This window comes from Motacilla alba, chromosome 1A, assembly GCF_015832195.1.
Source record: "Motacilla alba alba isolate MOTALB_02 chromosome 1A, Motacilla_alba_V1.0_pri, whole genome shotgun sequence".
Taxonomy (NCBI): domain Eukaryota; kingdom Metazoa; phylum Chordata; class Aves; order Passeriformes; family Motacillidae; genus Motacilla; species Motacilla alba.
Window position 1 is genome coordinate 61,097,383 of NC_052031.1, and position 18,325 is coordinate 61,115,707.

Genomic DNA, 18,325 nt, shown 5'->3' on the forward strand with positions numbered 1-18,325 from the left:
TTTTCAGCTGTTCTGTGACATCCCATTAGTATCGCAGGCAATGGATAGGGCCTGATGTTAATATTTTTAAATACATGAAATGCATTTGTTATAGGAGTAGCAAGGTGCCTACTCAATTCCAAATTTAAGAATAGCTCTGTTACTGCATAACTTAATGAACAGTAAATAATACTGAATAATCCTCTTTATTTGAACAGGTTTTGATGCTTACAGAGGTTCACCATCATTAACTAATGGGAACTATGGCCAGCTACAGTTTCCTGGTAGAGATTATGCTGGAATGCCATATTCTCAGAGGGTAGGTATTGACTTTATTTCCAGTAGCCTTCCTGTACAGGAGCCAAATCTTCTAACATGGTAATTTTTCATTATCTTAACACGTGAACTATTACTTACAAGCTAGAGGCTAGTTTTGTTTCACAGAAAACCCTTTTGTGGAATGGTAGACAGCACCTGAGATAAGTCAGTTCAGACAGGTAACATCTCTGTATGACAGGTTGATTTTAGTCTGAAATGAATCTTTGAAATGCAAACAGATGGTAAATAACATATTGTTCGAGTCCAGTCTATTATTTTAAAAGAATTGGTTCACTAAAATGCCTCTGTAATGTAAAATAATGAACTCCTAAACAGACTGGCTGAGAATGTGGCTAGGCCAAAATACAAAAAATAATAAAAACTTAAGGAGGCAAAGGTTCCTGGTGTGAAGTGGGTCTGTCAGTGTCTTCTGTGCAGGCTCATGGACTTAAAACAGACTTGAGATTTAAGAGTATTGCTCAGTAACCTCAACTGTTCAGAAGCTAATTTGCTACAACTGGCATCAAAGATCTTTAATTTCATACAAGCTATTATAATAAGTAAATTTTCCATAAGTAAAGCTGTTTATCTTCATTTTGTTTCTGAACTGTCATTGTGTTTTAGAGATGGAATTCGTTGTGAAAAATTGTATTGCCTCAATTGAGTCCAGATTTGCTTATAGCCATCTTCCTAACACTTCTCTTTCAGGATGTTAATTACCAGCAGTGCTATAAACGAGGTGGGATAAGTAGTGGTCCTCGGGCAAATTCAAGAGGTAAGGCCAACATCAGACCTCTGGTCCAGTACATGCTTAGGCATTGCAGCTGGGGTGTTACTGGGAACAGTGTGAAAAGCAGAATAGGATCCCTCACCTAACATATTGAGCTTGGTGAAAGTCAACCAAGCTTAGCTCGAGGCTTGAGTGCTGTTCTTCCACAGCATTACACAGCAGAGGATTTAACTTCACTATTTTTAGTCTGGAGTCTTCATGTCAAAATTTTGACACAATGGTACCTTATTGAACTTCACAAATAGCCTGACTAGGGAAAAACAGCAGTTCCCTGTGTTCAGGGAAGAAGCACTGGGTTTCTCCCATTAAGTGTGTAGTCCTCCCTTATTCTGGGTAGGCTATCAGATCATGGAGACTTTGTAAAATAATTTTTTCTATGAAAATGTATTTGGTAATACAGGTGTTCTTTGTAATTCCATAGTGGAGTAAAAACCTAAAGAAATAAATAAGGCTAGTTGTGTCCAAGCATGAATAGCATGTGTTTTGAAGAGTTAGAAACAAGATTGTTTCTACTCTATGTGCTGGCAAAATATGGACTTCCAGTGCTACAGGTGAGAAGTGAGAGGAAGAGTAGCTGTAGATCACTATTTTAGAGACTAAAGAGAAATTATAGTGTATTGTAGAAGCTGTTTTAGGATAACGCAGGTCATATCCTAACTTGATGGACAGAATATATTTCAGAAGAGATATAAATAGGAGATGATGGTGAATTAACAGCTGATGAAAGTACTCATCAGCATTAGGATCTCACAGCAACTTCACTTATTTTAATGTCTGTCTTAAGGTGTTGTTTTCCAGTGGAAATAACAGTGGTTTGCAGCTTGACTGTGACTGCTCTAAATTTCTCAGATCTAATAAGGTTTTCATTCTAGACGCTTTTAACTTGGATATTTGGGAAGATTAACAGCTTTATTTTGGGGAGTGAGGTGCAGAAGACTTAAAAGCAACACTAGTTTGTCAGACTTAAAATATTCTAGCATCATAAGTTGACAAGGTCTATGAGAAATGCAACTGCAGAACAGTGTTGAGTAACATGAAGTGAAAATTGAGATCTTGAAGATAACTTGCCTCTTTGTTTTCAGCAATTACATTTTACTTCTTTTCAGAAGTTAGCATATGCTTTTTAAGTTGACATATACTAAAGCAAAAACTATTACAACCTGCTGCCCTCTCTGACTTGGAAGTATAAGTAATTGTTCATAGTTCAGTTATGTCTCATCCTGCTCAATGCAAGTGTGATAAATGTGAGCCAATTTCAAAGTTCTGTTTTCACTGGGGTCCTTTGACAATTTGCTGTGGCTCAAAGACCAATCTGCTGCAAAGCCTGTACACTTGCTGCTTAAGATTATGCCCACAGGCTTAAGGGTATCCTTCTGTTACAATACTTACCGCTGCTAATGGTTTCTAACAGCAGGGTGGAGCGACTCCTCTCAGGTGAGCAGCCCAGAACGGGACAATGAGACCTTTAACAGTGGGGACTCTGGGCAGGGAGACTCGCGCAGCATCACCCCTGTGGATGTGCCAGTGACCAGCCAGGCTGCCACCATCCTGCCGGTGCATGTCTACCCGCTGCCGCAGCAGATGAGGGTCGCCTTCTCCGCCGCTCGAACATCCAACCTGGCCCCTGGAACTCTAGACCAGCCCATTGTGTTTGACCTGCTGCTGAATAACCTTGGAGAAACTTTTGATATCCAGCTTGGTAGGTTCAACTGTCCAGTGAATGGTACCTATGTCTTCATCTTCCACATGCTGAAACTGGCTGTCAATGTCCCTCTGTATGTGAATCTCATGAAGAATGAAGAGGTCCTTGTGTCAGCGTATGCGAATGATGGGGCTCCTGACCACGAAACAGCCAGTAACCATGCGGTCCTGCAGCTGTTCCAGGGAGATCAGATCTGGCTACGGCTGCATCGGGGAGCCATCTATGGAAGTAGCTGGAAATACTCCACCTTTTCGGGATACCTCCTTTATCAGGACTAAAATCCAGTGCAATGTTTACAAATGAGCTGCTCCAAACACCTTGGTGAGGGGGGTGGGACTAGCTTTGCACTTATTACTGACTTTATAGAGGATATGTGGTTCCATTATTGGTGGGAAATGGTGGTCCTTGTTTTGCAAGGTGAAATCATGGAGTTAGGGTACTGAATCAGCACTAATTTGGCACTTTATCAGTTGTGATGTAGCCTTGCTAATAAAGCTGTGAATGTATATTGTTTGCACTTACCCTAAACTGTATTAATGTCCAGCTTACTACACTATTGATTGCCTCAAGTATGGGCTATTCACAATGCCTTGTTGTGCCTCAATAAAACAAGTTAATATGCATTTTAGTATTAATCTTGCCCGTGGTTTTAATTTTAAGACAAATCACTGACATTTTTCCTGATTTGGGGTGTACATGAATATTACACAGAACTGGTCTCCAAGTTTCAATAATTTAGGGTAATTTGTATTTAACTGGGATTGGCATTAAGCATGAACTGAAACATTCTCAAGAGTGTTACCTTGATCAAAATTAATTCAAGATTTAGCTACCTTTTTTCTTTCTAAAGGTCAAGAAATTACCAGAAAGGTCAAGAAATTACATGTGCAATGCTACATACTTCATTAGAACTACTTATTTTAAATCGATGCCCTGTCAAAATCTAGCATGGTCATCATAGCATCAGCCCTTCAGAAGTGAAGTAGTTGAAATGCTTAAACCTGCAAACAGTCACTCAAGGGGCTGGCTTATGCTGTTATTTAGCTCCAATATATTTTGAAGTTGAATTCAGCTTTATGAAGCATAAATGTGTATGGCTTTCCCCCTGCACGAGACTTGAATCAGATTTTAATACAGGTTATTTCCTCATTTCAGAGAACTGCTGAGGAACTCGGTATTTGTAGTTGAAGCCTGGTGCTTGCATTTTACATCAAACCTGACTACAAATGCAAGGAAGTTTCTGAAATCCCATTCTTAAAGCTCTTGGGCTTTTTGACCAGCCTCCAGCACCCCTGTGGCCTGAGAACTGAACAGCCATGATGTATGTCCTTGTCTAAGCTGCCGTGTCAAATACTATAAATAGTTTCAATGTTTAAAATGGTAATATGAACTAGTAAGAAGGTAGGTCAGTGGCTCTCCTTTCAAAAGCTTCAGTAAATTGTTTTAACAGTAGAAAGCACTTGATCTGAGTGTACTAAATTAGCCAGTGCACAAGCCTGACTGGTATATCTATGGCTGAAGCAGAACTATGCAGAGTGAAAGCAGCTGAGCTATTTGCTTATTTAAATAAAACTAAGAACCTAAACTGAACAAACTTCAGACCTGGTATAAAGCTGCTGTTTCTTGCTAAGTGGTTTCACAGCTCCCAACTTCAATTTGCCCTTGCTGTCATGCAGATGCCAAAGCAAGTCTGGCATGGCTTCATTAAGTTACTGGCATAAAGATCTTGATCTTGTTCCAAGCTCAGCTTTCTTTTTCATACAGATTTTGAGGGTGCTCATATTTCCAGTATGGGTTTAGCAAATTTTGAGAGAAGTTGAGGTAGGAAAAGCTTTGGGAAACCTTGTTTTTACCACTACAAAAATGTCAAGCCTTAACTATTGTACATTAAGCCTGTATTTTGTATTTTAAAACATGCTAGTTCTGACTTCAGGCAACAAAGAGGCTTATTTCTAGAACACACACACCACTGAATAAGTGGCAGTTCAACTAGATAAGAGGTAAATGTTCCAGTTTCAGAGCTGTATCTTGTTTAAGATGCATTTTTACATTCCTAGCTAAAAAGAGTACACAGTTACAGCCAGAATTGTGCAGGAAAGATGAAATAGAAAATTTAACTATACAATTCCTTGACCATAGGTTATGTAATGGGTGTTTAAAAAAAAAAAAAAAGTTTTTAGGCTTCAGCCTGAATCAGAATAATCTCTAGAGTAGTAGCTACTTTAAAAGAAAATGTCTGGCTTTGTCCTGCTACTTTAATTTGAAAAGAATACACAACTTGGAGAAGTCTCATCCCTTAGAATAACCAAAAAATATGGTTGACTTGTAGGTTTCACACATACAACTTTTTTAGCTAGAACTGTTGGTTTTCACTGTGTTTTTAGCCAGCTGTGAATGCAGGTTTTGCTAACCTCTGTTACCAAAAGGAGGGTAAGTACACTGAACAGGTACTGTCCTAAAGGTTTCAGACTGGAAGCAACTCAAAAGGCTGTAACTGAACCTTACATGCTAAGACAGTTTAAAAAAACACTACAGAAGACCAAGCCAAGAACCTTTTTTCCATACCCGTAGCTGGCCAAATCCACTGGTAGAAAATTGCTATTCTGATCTCCAAAATGCCTAAAAATGTCATGTCATATAATTTTTCCATGATGATAAATACTAGAGTAGGGATAGCTTGTTATGCTTCTACACTAATAATTGTTTTTGAAAGCTTCTCAAAGGACTTCAGAATATTTCAGTGCATTTTCTACTGACACGGTTTTAGTCTACTCAGTATGTCCAGACCAAGGACCTATTTCTTTGTTCTGCTTCTGGGCAAAGCATTTAACAGGTAAGTTTCACAATGGAAATACTTTACTGTGTAGTTTTCATGTAAATACTGTCTGACAGTGTAAGTTTTTACAGTTTTTACACAGTATTTACACTTCTTTTTCCTCAGTAACTGTTAAATGAAGTTGATTGAATCATTTCATTAGGAAAAATGCCTTCACTATGTAAGGATTATAATTTGGTCTAATTAAAACATACAAAAAGGCATCATCATTCTGCTGAATTTCCTATTGCTGTCTGCTGTGCAAATTGGATACCACCTAAATTTGCTCTGATTTACTTCTCTTGTGCAGCCTGCTGAAGATAAACTTGTGAGAAACACTATGTTTTCATAGGGAGTAAATTTCTGTGTTTCCTTCTCTTGACATCAGTGAAATATTTGAACTACCCTAAAATGGGTGGGTGTAATGGCTTGGCTGAGAGAGAGTGACTTTTAATCAAAGTAACTGGTATGGGGCTGTATTTGGATTTGTGACCAATGTAGCGTTGATAACTCAGGGATGTTTTAGTTCATGCTGAGCAGGCCTTGCACAGAGTCAAGGCATTTTCTGCCTCTCACACTGCCCCACCAGTGAGTGGGCTGGGGAGCACAAGGATTTGGGAGGGGTTAAAGCCAGGACAGCTGATCCCAGCTGACCCAAGGGATACCCCAGACCACATGATGATGATGATGCTGTACTTAGCAATACAAGCTGGGGGAAGGAGGAGGAGAGTGGGACATTTGAGTTACGGTGTCTGACATCCAAAGTCACTGTTACACATGACAGAGCCCCGCTTTCCTGGAAACGGCTGAACACCTGCCTGCCCATAGGAAGTGGTGAATGAATTCCTTGCTTGGCTTGAGTTTCTGCTTTACCTGTTAAACTGCCTGTATCTGAACCCCCAGGCTTTCTCACTTTGGCCTTTCCAGTTCTTTTCCCTGTCCCATTGGAGGGGAGTGGCTGTGGAGGGCTGAGCTGCCAGCTCAGGGGGGTTCAACTGTGACAAAAGCTTTCTTAGAGTTTTCAAAATTCTAATGGACTTGTGACTTTTGTGGGGTTTTTCCCAGGTCATGGGAGTGAGGGGAGACAATGAATATTCTGCCACCACTGCCATGGCTGACTTCCTGCAGCTAAGGAAACCTCCATCCTGCAGGCTGCAGTGGTGGTGCAGAACATCACTGCCCTGTCCTGCTGGTTAAATTTAGGTACCTCTTCCTCCCTGACTGCTTTGTTATCTACAGCTACTCCAACAAACCAGTCAGCAAGGGAGATGCTTTGGAATTTTAACTCTCATCTAGAGCTTGTGTCTGGAGGATTGGAATACGTTTATCTGCTAGCTCTTTATTAAAGCTATAAATGTCTTGTGAAGGATATGAAAAGTCTGTTCTGTAGTATAATTAGAGAGATGCAGCAACATAACCAGGCAAAAATGAATTAACCTTAGCTACACACTTGTTCACAAGTCTCTGATCAACTTAATTTTTGCCCAACTATAAACAATTCTATTAAGAATGCAAGAAACCTTATGCATTTGTATTTGCGGATTGAATGTTTCCTGGCAGTGTTGTACTTGAAAAAATAATATTGTGAAGTACTAATCTGGTTGGAAACTATTAGTTCACAGCTTTTCCACAGCTGGCACTGTCTACAGCTTTTGGGCCCTAGAGTAAGGTTGGAGATGTGGTTGGTATGGAATGAAGGCTTTATGCTAAGTACATATCCAATCACTTTAGTGATCGTTAGTTATCACTTAGTCATTAGTTCACTACAATGAAATAAAGCCTGCATTGAGAGCAGTGGTTTGCTTTTAGCCCGTAGCACATCACAGAGGAATGCTGTTTTCTTTCTCATGCTTTTTCAGGAGTCTCTGTTATTAAACACAGCTTACAACCAGGTGCTGTCCTGAAGGCACTTGGCTGGCATGAAAAGAGAGGGGTTGTTCCACGCCACAGAAAGTGTGCTATGTGCAGCTGAGACCTCACCAGAGTGCATTTCAAAGCCACCAAAAGTCAAAGGACTAATTGCAAGTAACTTGCAAGATGTAAGGCTTTTCAAGTTTCCCCCAAAGTTCTTGAATTTAATACAGTTATCTTGATGGCAACTCTGTAAAGAACCAGGTCTAATTTTTGTTCAGGTCAAACAGGTTACTCTGAAAATCCCTGGTTTCACAACTGAGTTTTAAAATAAGATTGTTTGTTCTAAATACTTTACAAAACTGTTGTTATAGCACACCTGGAAAGATGTGGAGCTTTGAAAAACCCACATCTTTGTTTTGCATTATCTCCCTATCTCCCTGATACTATCATTCTCTTTTTTTTTTTTTTTTTTTTCCTTACTTTCATACTGGTGCAACTTTGATTTAATTTGTTTTAGTTTTTTAATACCTCATTTGTCCCTTCACACTGGATCTTCTGTCACCAGCAGTTAGAGAGCTGACAGGAAAAATCTCTGAATTTTACCTCAGATTTTTCATTTGCAGAGTAGCAGAACAGATTTAAAAATCCAAACTCAACCATTCATTGTAAGTAGACGAAACCCCAAATATTAACAGAATCTTTGCTCTAACAAAAAGGCATATGAGTTCTTGCTTACAAGCAGTTACTTTCATCCTGAAGTTTATGAGGTCACATAAAAATATTTAAACTTATTTTTAGACTAACATAGTCACTGGTATCTATGAAGGTTCATGTTGTACAGAAAGAAGTATTGGACATCCAGAAAACCCAGGAAACAGGTAGACTACAATGCTTGCAACACTGAAAGTACCACTTTAAATATAGGTGGTAAGTGGCAATAAAATTAATTTTAGGAAGATGTTATGAAACCCTTTAAGGATATTCTGTTCTTTATTGGTGTGTTTTACATCACTAGCTCTACAGAAGTCCTTCAATAAATAAATTTAGTAACTTTTAAGCTCACCTACCACGGATGAATACACAGAAATGGGATGAAACAGAACTGCTCTGAAAGAGTCCATAACATGGTAATTTGGGAAAAGGGAATAGAGATACCCCACTACAAAGCCTTTAAAGCAATTTGGATTTGCTATGATATGGAATTCAAGATTTTTTAAGAGGGCAGTTTTCCCTGGACAATTTATTACCTTAATCAAAATGGGACAGCAACAAAGAATTACCACAGTTAATAATATATACACTAACATTTTACACTAACATTGTTTTTGTTTGAATTTTATGACTACTGAGCATACTCTCATCTGCTTTCAAGAAGAAAGGGAAAGGTCAATGGAAGTGCCTACAATTTCTTGCTAGATGCTGTAGAGCTGCATCCCAGGAGAAAGGAAAGATAGGGATCAGGTGTTCTGCAACACTTCAAAAGGTGATGAAAACCACAAGAGAGCACACCATCTCCCCGCGCCAGGTAGGTGCAATGTATTGTGACAGCTGGATTCCTTTTTAATTAGAGGCAAAGTTGCTAAGGGACATTTTAAAAATTATTAGTAAATCACTATAGTGCCAGCTGCTTTAACGTTTTGGTTTATACTGCAATTACAGTGAACAAATGACATATTGTCCAACTGTATTATTAAGACACCTATGTAATGGGATGATTTTGTAATTGCTGTTGTGTTTCACTCCTCCTGAGCACAGCAAATAGTCTTTCTGTTCTTCCGACCAGTTAGTCACACGTCTCTGGTTTGTATATATTATGTGAAACATCACCTGCAGAAGTAACCAAAGGATTTGGCTCACCAAAACCACATTAGTCAGAGGTTTTTCTGGTCTATTTACCTGGGAGTTACACCTCTGACAGGCATCTTTCTTACACCTGCACAGATGCTTAAATCTTCCTGTGGTTCACTAGCATGTTCTAGGATTTAAGGGGGGAAATAATAGGCAAGAGGTGGAGAATCAGGGTGGGGCAGGTGTTTGAAGTGTTCGAGGTGGTGGTTGTGTATTCCTGAAACCTCAGGGGTAAGCATCTCCCCCCCCTCCCCACACACAAACAGCATTAAGATAAGCAAACCCTTTTCAGGTTCTACTAATCTACATAATGATGCGGACAAGTACCACACAGAAACCGGCTCAGAAGCAGAGTGGGAATTACGATGTGCGACCCAACTGTGTGCTTTAGTAAACTCCTTGCAGCAAATATCTGTCCTCCTGGATGTTGTCAGTCGTTCTTGTGCAGGGCACATCCCTGAGGCGCCTGGAAAGGTGTGACCCGCGCCAGTTCTCCTCCATGGACCTGACCCCATCACCCCGTTCAGTCTCCGTGCTCTCACTCTTCATTCTTGTCCGAGCGACTCGCGGGATAACAAATACAGAGCGCCCAAGCCTGGCGTGAAAGCTGACAAGCTACTTAGAAAAACAGAGTAAACTATTAAGAAAGAAAAATGGGATTTTAAAATCCTAATTTAAAAATATTCCGTGCAGGGCGCGGCGGGATCCGCCCCCGTCGTTCCGTACAGCGACATGGCCGCCCCCATGGCGTCCCGGCCCGCACACCCCCACCCCCCGCGAGCCCTCCGGCGGACTCCTGTCCGTACAACAAGATGGCGGCCACCTCTCGCCGACCCCTTCCCGAAGCCAGAAGGCGGCGCCGCGGCCGTAAAGCAGCGCCCGTTTCCCGATATCCAGCTGTCGCAAACCGGTGAATGGCTGTGGAGAGGGGCCGGGGGGGGTGGGGGACGCGGGCCCGCGCTGGTGGCACGGGGGGGCGGCGGCGCTAGCGGCGGCTCCTCCGCGTCCTGCTGCCCCGGGAAAGCGCTGCCTGCCGGCGGGCGAAGGCCAAGATGGATCCTAACAGGATCATCCAGGCGCTGAAGGGCACCATAGACCCCAAGCTGCGCGTCGCCGCCGAGAACGAGCTCAACCAGGTGAGGGGGGACCCGCGGGCGGCCCGCCCCACGCGCGGCACGGGGGCGTCCGGCCCCGCCGGCAGGGGCGGGGGGCGACCGCGGCTCGGCGCCGGGACCGCCCGCCCGCAGCGGGGCCGGGGCCGGGGCCGGGGCCGGGCGGGTCGCTGCCCTCGCTCGGCGGTGACCGCCGCGCTGGGACTGCCGAGGCGCTCCCGAGTGCGGCAGCCCGGCACTTGGCCGGAGCGCTGCCGCTCGGCGCTGGAGGGGATGACATTGGTGTGGCCCTGCGCGGGTCGCGCCCTGGCGCTCACGGGACGGGCGGCGGTGACGCTCGGGGGCGCGCTCCGGCCCCTTCGGCGGCACGGCGAGTGCGAGTTGGAGGAAGGCGCCTCAGGTTTCGTGGGCAGTATGTCGTGGCATCCTGCAGTTAATCATAGAATTACAGAGTGTGCAGAGTTGGAAGGGACCCATCAGGATCATCGGGTCCAACTCCTGGCCCTGCTGCCCAGCTCCATCCCCAAGAATCCCACCAGGAGCCTGAGAGTGTTGTCCAAACACTTCTTGAGCTCTGTCAGGCTCGGTCGGTGCTGTGACCACTTCCCCGAGGAGCCTGATCCGGTGCCCAGCCACCCTCTGGGGGAAAAACCTTTTCCTAGAGCAGTGGCAGTATGCACTGAATGAAACTGTGACCCCAATCTTTGAACGTTTGAGAAAAGAGAAAGTTCCCTTACACAGCATTAATGAAACTTGAATTTCTATGCTTTGCTGGAATATTTCATCAATTCTCTTTGAGGACTTGGGATTTTTTTGGTTGTGTTGGTGTGTTAACAAAACAGTCAATGAGAATTGGTTGTCAGGAATTATGCTATTCAGGATTGGTCCTCCAGCTTAGTTTTATATTTAGGCAACTTAAAACTCCTTCTGAATTAGATATAGCTAATCCTTGCTTTAGCAGTTGGTAAATTCCTTTAGTAAATCAGTGGATTAAGTGCTGGACATTGAAAATGCTCTTGTGAATATTAAGATAAGGATGCAAGGCTTTTTTCCTGTTTTTTGGCATAGTTACTTTAAAAATGCATCAGTATCTGTTTTTATCCCTACTGTTAAGGGCTGAGAGGGAAATGACAAATATTTGTCAGCAGCCTGTTGCACAGCAGTCTAAACAACAATACAAACTACTGCTGCTACAGTGTTCTGTTCAGAACAAAGAGGCAGCTCCTGGGTTCCTGGGTCCTGCTCCTAATGCTGTCATCACCAGTATGTACTGTGAAGCTCAGGAACAGTCTTGAAAGCATTTTAAGACTGACAGCTGTAAAATGTTCTAAGTTTAAGTGATGGACAGTGCAATTCTCATGAAAGACGCGGGTTTTAGACTCAAGAGTGCAAGCAGATTTACTGAGAACAGGTTGAGATACAGCATTTTCTTTTAAAATACTTGCTGCATTTTCTTTTTTTGAACTATTATGAAGAATGAATCCTGGAATCTAGACATACCTATTTTTGTGCAGGCTTCCTGTTACTAGGTGCAGCCTGATGTATCTGCCATAATGTGCTGATCAAGTGCTGGGTTTGACATGACTCTGGATGAGAGAAACAAAACGTTGCTCAACATGGGACTTTTGACATCTTGAAGCTTTTTAGTGCTTTTGAAGCAGGGCTTCAAAGCGACGTGTCAGACTCCCCTCCTGTGCATCTGGTGGTAGTGTTGACGTGTCCCTGTGTTCCTGCAAGGGCTGGACTCCAGGTACTGTTCTAGCATTTATCTTGTTTCAGCAAAGGGACCAATCCACCACGCAAACAGGAAATCCTCTGTCAATAAGTGGTGATGGAGCCCTTGGCTGAGCAGCTTGGGGATCAAGCTGTTCTGTGTCATACAGGGATGCTGCTCTTGAGACAGGTTCAGGGTTGTTGAGGTAAAACTTGCCTGTGTTGGCTCATCTGCAGTGTACACTGGCATTCAGCTTTGAGTCCAGGTAGTGCCATGAGCTTCCCGGACACTGCAGATCCTACTAGTGCACCAAGACAGTGCTTGTCTGTAGGCACCTCAGTGCTGTACCAGTACAGAGTCCTTTAGAGCAATATCCAAATAGTCCTGACTCCAGTTTGCTTACAGTGTAGAGCATGGGGAATAGAGTTTACATGAATGAAAGCTTTTCTACGTGTAAGAAATCCCAACATGTTTGAAAATGCTTCTTTGTCCTCTGTATGTTCCTGTACCTTTGTCCTTTTTGAGGCTCTTAGAAGGCTGCTTGTGAATTTTCTTCCTCTTGCAGTTAGAAACAAGTGTTGGTTTTTAGCCAAAATTGGTTTATGGTCCATTTATATCCAGTTGTGCCAATCTTACTTCAGGTTTCTTGGTACCCTCTCTGACAGCTTTGTCAAAGGCTGATCCCCCTAGAAGCCTGTTTTTCTAGCCTCAGCAGGCTATATTTCCTTTGCCATATCATAAAACTGAATTTATGAAATCTAGTAATAGGAGCACAGCTCTTCTCCGTGCCAGTTTCCCTTTGAAATAATCCTTCTTGCGGAGTCTGGTCATTTGTGTTTGCAGCGTTCCAGAAAGTCTTGTGCTCAAAGCTGCTAATACCTCATTAAATACTAAACCTACAATTATCTTCTTTGTATCCAACATCTACATGTTTCTTATCACTCAATATACCAAAGTCCTTTGATCCTTGTATTCTGTTGTTGTTCTTCACTCACAAACCTCAAGTTTTTAGGAGAAGAGCTGTCATCCTTGAGTACCTGACCGTGTGCTTTGGCCTCTTACCAAACTCCATTTTTGTTGGTGCAGTTCCACAGATCATTCAGTTCTTAGTAGGATTTTTCTGGTCTTTCTCCTTGGTTGATGCTATTTTGAAATCATTAACAAATTTCACTTCTCTCTGTGATCTGAACACAACTGTAAGTGTGGGATTTATTTGAAATCTGATTCTTGCTAAACTAGAGCAGTTTCCTGCCAAGTCAGTGTCTGTCTCATGTGATTGCTGCCATTTCCCTCTTAGCATCTTGGGTTTCTAAGTGTACATATCTTTCCTTCCCCCTCTTTTTCTTTTGTCTTCCTGCCCTGCCTTTTTTTAGTTCGGCTCTGTACTGTAATTAGAGTGCACTTGATGATGATATTTATCACTCACACTGTACTTAGTAGAATAGTTGGTTATCATACCAAGAAACAGACTCAGTTTCTGTGCATCATTTGTCAGTGTCTGTTCCAGGCTGTTACTCCTGTTACATCTGTCTCTTGGGCTTCAAGGACTTTTGTTGGGTTCATTTATGTATTTATACTATTGTTAGATACTGCTTTCATGTGCCAGTTCTTGAAGTGCTGTGAAATATACTTTACTGAACGCACAGAGTCATCCTAATTCCAGTTCAGATAGGATTCCCATACAGTTTTTCTGCATTCATCTTCAGTGGCCCAGCATGCTGTAAAACATTCCTTTGGCCTGTAGCAAAGGAGAAATCAAGAACTCAATTGCAGAAATACAGTTGGGCTTTTTAAATATTGAGTAGGAGTTACATAATTTGGCTTTGACAGCAACTGAGTAGCAGTGCTGGAAGAAGTGTGAAAAGATTACCCAAAAGCAGAAGAATCCAGAATAAAGTTTGGCTTCCTTCCATATCTTTCCACATCTTTGTTGAGCTGGCTGGTATAGTAGGCAGGGATCTTAAGGCTGCTCTGTAAGTGCCAGTGAGCACTTCATGATACCTAGAGGGAGAAATCCGAGACCAATTTGATGAGGAAGTTGACTTGGATAATTAAAGTTTGTGTGGAAAGTGAAGTTTCTTTGGTACTGTTTGAATTTGGCAGCAGAACCCATACAAGAAAGAAATTCAGGTGGGTTCTTACACAAGCTTATTTTCACTCTGTGTGAAAGTGTGTTTTCCCTCCGTACATAGTATCTTTGCATATAGGCAGGGGAAGAAAAAAGTGTCTTTTGAAGTTCTGGTTTGTTTTAATAACTGTCTCTGACTGACAGTGAAAAAACAAGAGTGAAAATGCTGTTAACAACTGCAGAAATACTCCTAAGTTTGCCAGTGGAATTTCTAAGTATACATTTTCAGTACACAGAAACAGAAAATTAGACTTGGTAAACCAGGTAGCTGAGCATTTGGATCAGATGTATATAAGCCTTGAAATTATCTTTGTAAAAAGTTCATTTCTCATTAATTCAAGGTACAGATTTCTTCTGTGCGTTTGTTTTTGCAAACGAAGATGCAGTGCCTTGTTTTTTCAGTAATTTTTATGTGCCATACTTGTATTCAGAGGTATAAAAATGATGTTTACTACTGGTGGAGAAGGATGATCTGGGCTTGCAGAATGTGAAGGAAGGCTTCCAGATTTCCCATATCCATTGTCCTGGAGTGTCCTGATGTTTGGCAGGGGAAGAAGCACATTCCAGTGCCATTCTGCACTTGGGCACTGTGGTTGCTGTCAGTACAGTAGGAAGGTTACTGACTCTTGTGGTTCTGGAGCAGTTATGGTTTTTGAATGTGACAGCCAGCAAGACACAAGAATAATGCTTCAAGAAATGAGTTTAGCAGTGTATGATGTGTGAGAACCTGGGAGCCAAATATGAACATTAGTTGTGAGAAGTACTTGCTTCAGTCAGATCCATTTGGGGAGATTTTAATGTATTTTTTGCTACTTACCTCTCCTTGTATTCTGGCCCTTTACAAGTGATGGTCTTCATCTTGATGTTTTTCAGTGGCCCCTCTGAGGCTCACTTGTCTGTCATGTGTTCTGTACCTAGTCAAATGGAAGAGGAGATGGGCAGAAAAGGGTGTGTTCTCTGCTCTTTTGTCGCCTGGAGCTGTGATGGTGACGCAGGGAAGGATACATCAGGCCAAAGGTGAAGGAGCAGAGTGCAAAAAGCTGTGCAGCTGCAGTGCACAGATCCTGAGAGAGTAGACACAGTTGGAACAACGTGCATGGGTCATATGCATCTCTTCTCCACTGCTGTAAATTTACCCAATTATGCCTTCCCAATGCTGTATGCCTCTCCTAGTGTAGCTGGTAGCCTTGCACACTGTTGTATCCCATCCTCTTAATCCCAGCGGAAATTGAGATTCTCTTCTAAGATAAATGCTCTGATCTGGGATTCGTACAAGAACAGCCTGAATGTGTTTTCCACAGCTTTAAAATAATTGCTCTTTGTAGGTACTCAGTGAAAGTTGGCTTTTCAGAAACTTTCACTTTCTCTTTCAAAATAAACATCTACTGCAGTGGATCAGCACTTTCACAAGAAGTTTTACCAGATCCCAGCAATGTGGGTTCAAGGCAGTGTAATTATTCACCAAGTGCACAAAGCACCGTGCTGTGCTGTGGGAGTTGTGCTGAAGGTCTATTTCAGCCATCTGGTGCCTCCCTGCGGCTCCTGGGCACGGCTCTTCCAAATCAGCAGATAGTTTTGTGTTCCTTCTGTGGCACTGACAGTATTCCTGCTCTCCTTTTGTTAAGGTGCAGCTGCAGTGATATAAAGAACTGTCTTGTTGAACTCTTCCAGCTCCAAGGTCTCTTCCATGTCCATTTCCATGTCACAGTATACACCTGACAACTGCTCTGCACCTGCTCCTGTGATAGGTCCAGCTTTGTTTGCTGCTGTCCGGAGCAACGCAGGGAAGTGACACATCCCAAGATCACAATTAGTGTGACAACTGAACAGAGGAGAATGTGCTGGTATAGGAAAAATGTTGCTGCATGCGGCTTTTTAAAAAGTCCTCTGTTCTAAAAACTGCAAGCAGCATGTAGTTTTCCTGACCCGGGTTTGTTGCTGCACAAATGAGCAGGATGTAATTTGAGCTTCACAAATACAGCAGAATCGTGTGTCTTGTTTCTAACGTGGGCTCACAGTCTCTGTTGATTTCTACAGTCTTCTTGTTTCTGATAACGAGTAGTAAACAGAGCTATGTAAAAATGTAAATTATGGGCACGACAATAGAAGGGAACAGAAGGATTTAGTGGGCCTGGCGATCTCTGCAGGGGTGGTGGTGTGTGAAGTGTAAAGACACGCACGTAGCGCTGTGCTGGTGGGGACGAGACCCCCTCGGGGGCACCGTGCCTTCCGCCTGCGGAACAGGGCTTTTGTCACTCTGGCTGCTTGCTGAGCGGATCTGGCACGGAGGCAAATAACCTTAGTTGTGTAGGTCCTGGCAAAACTTCAGGGAGAGCAGTTGTACACCAGCACAAGTAGTACTCATAAAGCGTCCTGAACTAGCAATGATTTTAATGTAGATTCAGTAAAAACTGTTAGGACAGGGAAAGGGAAATAATATTGTTAGCACTGTGTCCAGCCTAAATGTGGTACTGGTAGGATTGCAGCAGGACACCACCACCAACAAAACAACCCCCCAAAGCTGCATTTTTAATTGGTGTGTTTATAGTAGTAAAAGCTTTGTAGATTGGGTCTGAGAGCAGTGTACAGGCACTGTTGAGAACAAAAAGGATGGTTAGAGTTCACGCATGGTTTTGGGTTTCTGTGCTGCTGCGATTTCTCGTGCTTTCCTTATCTCTGTGTAACTTGGATGTTGAGTGCTGGAGGATGCTGCGGTCGACTGTGGCCCTGTCAGAACACACCAATGTTGTCCAGTAGTGACTGAAGGGCAAGCTTTGTACTCCAGGCTACTGGATTAAAAGGTGATCCTTGGAATCCAGTATGCTTCAACAAGTTCAGCATGTCTGTAGATAAATGGAGTTCCTGTGCTGGATGTTACAGCTTTTACTTTATTTGGAACATTTCTTAGGGATAATTAAAGTTTGTAGAGAAGGAAATTGCAGGAGAGTATGCTTTTGATTTGCCACTACTGCTTTTATCTCAGATCTCATATTGCTCTATAAACATCAAATGAGTCTCTGAGTTAGAATTACAGTATCATTATAGTGAATAAAATGAGGGCCAGAAAGTTAAATGATTTGGTGAAATTATTGAATGATAGCGTCGCGATGCAGCTGGGACACTTAGACATCATGAAAGCAGTGTAATTTCACCTTGTTATGGATATGGCAGATCAAGGAACTGGGGACATGAAGGGCAGAGAGTATCTTTTATTTCACAGCTTTTGAATGAGGCAGAGTTCTATAGGAGGATGTTCTATACTTGTGCTTTAAGTTCAACTCTGGGAGCAACCACAGGACTGCCAAGCATAATCTAGTGGGAAGAAATACTATAAAAGGTGAAATACAAAAAGCTGCTGCCATCTAGCCCCAAGAAACCTTTCTCTTTGAACATAAAACACATGGATCCAAGGGATGAAAGATCTGACCTACCAGTACTCATCTGCCAAGGCTTAGTAGTAACTGCACCATGCTGAGTCAGCGATTCTTCACTGGAGGAGCCCTGGTGGATGGCAGCAGGATAATGCTATCAGATTGTCACATCTTTTAAATCTGGTGTGCTTTGCTCAGAAGTTCACTGAGCATTGTTTTCTCTTTGAAATTCTTCAGCTGCATGGCTGATGTAGCGTTTGAAAAGTTCCCATGAAGGCTGTGGGTTTTGAAGTCTTATCTGCCTACACTTGATTTTGATTGAAAATGTTTGTCCCACTGTTTCCCCAGTTTTTATTGAGATGCACTATACATCTAGTTTGCTAAAAGATAATTGTATATGGCTAGTGCAGATGCTGTTTACACTTGAAAACAACTGAAAACACTTGAAAACAATTCTAAATGATGTTTTAAAATCTCTTCACTATTGCTGTTCTACCACAAACTATTTTGCTAATAAATGGCATGTGTTGGTGAAGCTTGTCAATGTCCATTTGACTTATAGGGCTAAGTTGAATAGTTCAAAGACAGATATCTAGTGCTTTTTGCTATGTATTCTTAGAATTATTTAAATATTCATTATCACTAATGTGTAATTGAGAACCTTTTCACAATCCTTATTCCGCCCATGTGCAAT

At 42.3% G+C, this 18,325-nt stretch overlaps 2 protein-coding genes across 8 annotated transcripts in view; both read left to right on the top strand.

Moving 5' to 3' along the window:
• The window catches only part of CAPRIN2 (caprin family member 2), a 33,151-nt gene extending 29,733 nt beyond the window's left edge, over window positions 1-3,418 (top strand). For all 5 annotated transcript variants that reach the window (XM_038155188.1, XM_038155191.1, XM_038155192.1 and 2 more), the window contains 3 exons: window positions 198-298; window positions 1,006-1,072; window positions 2,499-3,418. In XM_038155188.1, coding sequence (XP_038011116.1) covers window positions 198-298; window positions 1,006-1,072; window positions 2,499-3,067 — 737 coding nt within the window. In that variant the 3' untranslated portion in view covers window positions 3,068-3,418. The remainder of the gene's footprint in view (window positions 1-197; window positions 299-1,005; window positions 1,073-2,498) is intronic.
• A 4,750-nt stretch (window positions 3,419-8,168) lies between these two features.
• The window catches only part of IPO8 (importin 8), a 49,364-nt gene continuing 39,207 nt past the window's right edge, over window positions 8,169-18,325 (top strand). Inside the window, exon 1 of one of the 3 annotated variants that reach the window (XM_038154203.1) lies at window positions 8,169-10,442. In XM_038154203.1, the coding sequence (XP_038010131.1) occupies window positions 10,359-10,442 (84 nt within the window). In that variant the 5' untranslated portion in view covers window positions 8,169-10,358. The remainder of the gene's footprint in view (window positions 10,443-18,325) is intronic. The other 2 variants (XM_038154200.1, XM_038154202.1) reach the window with 2 other exon arrangements.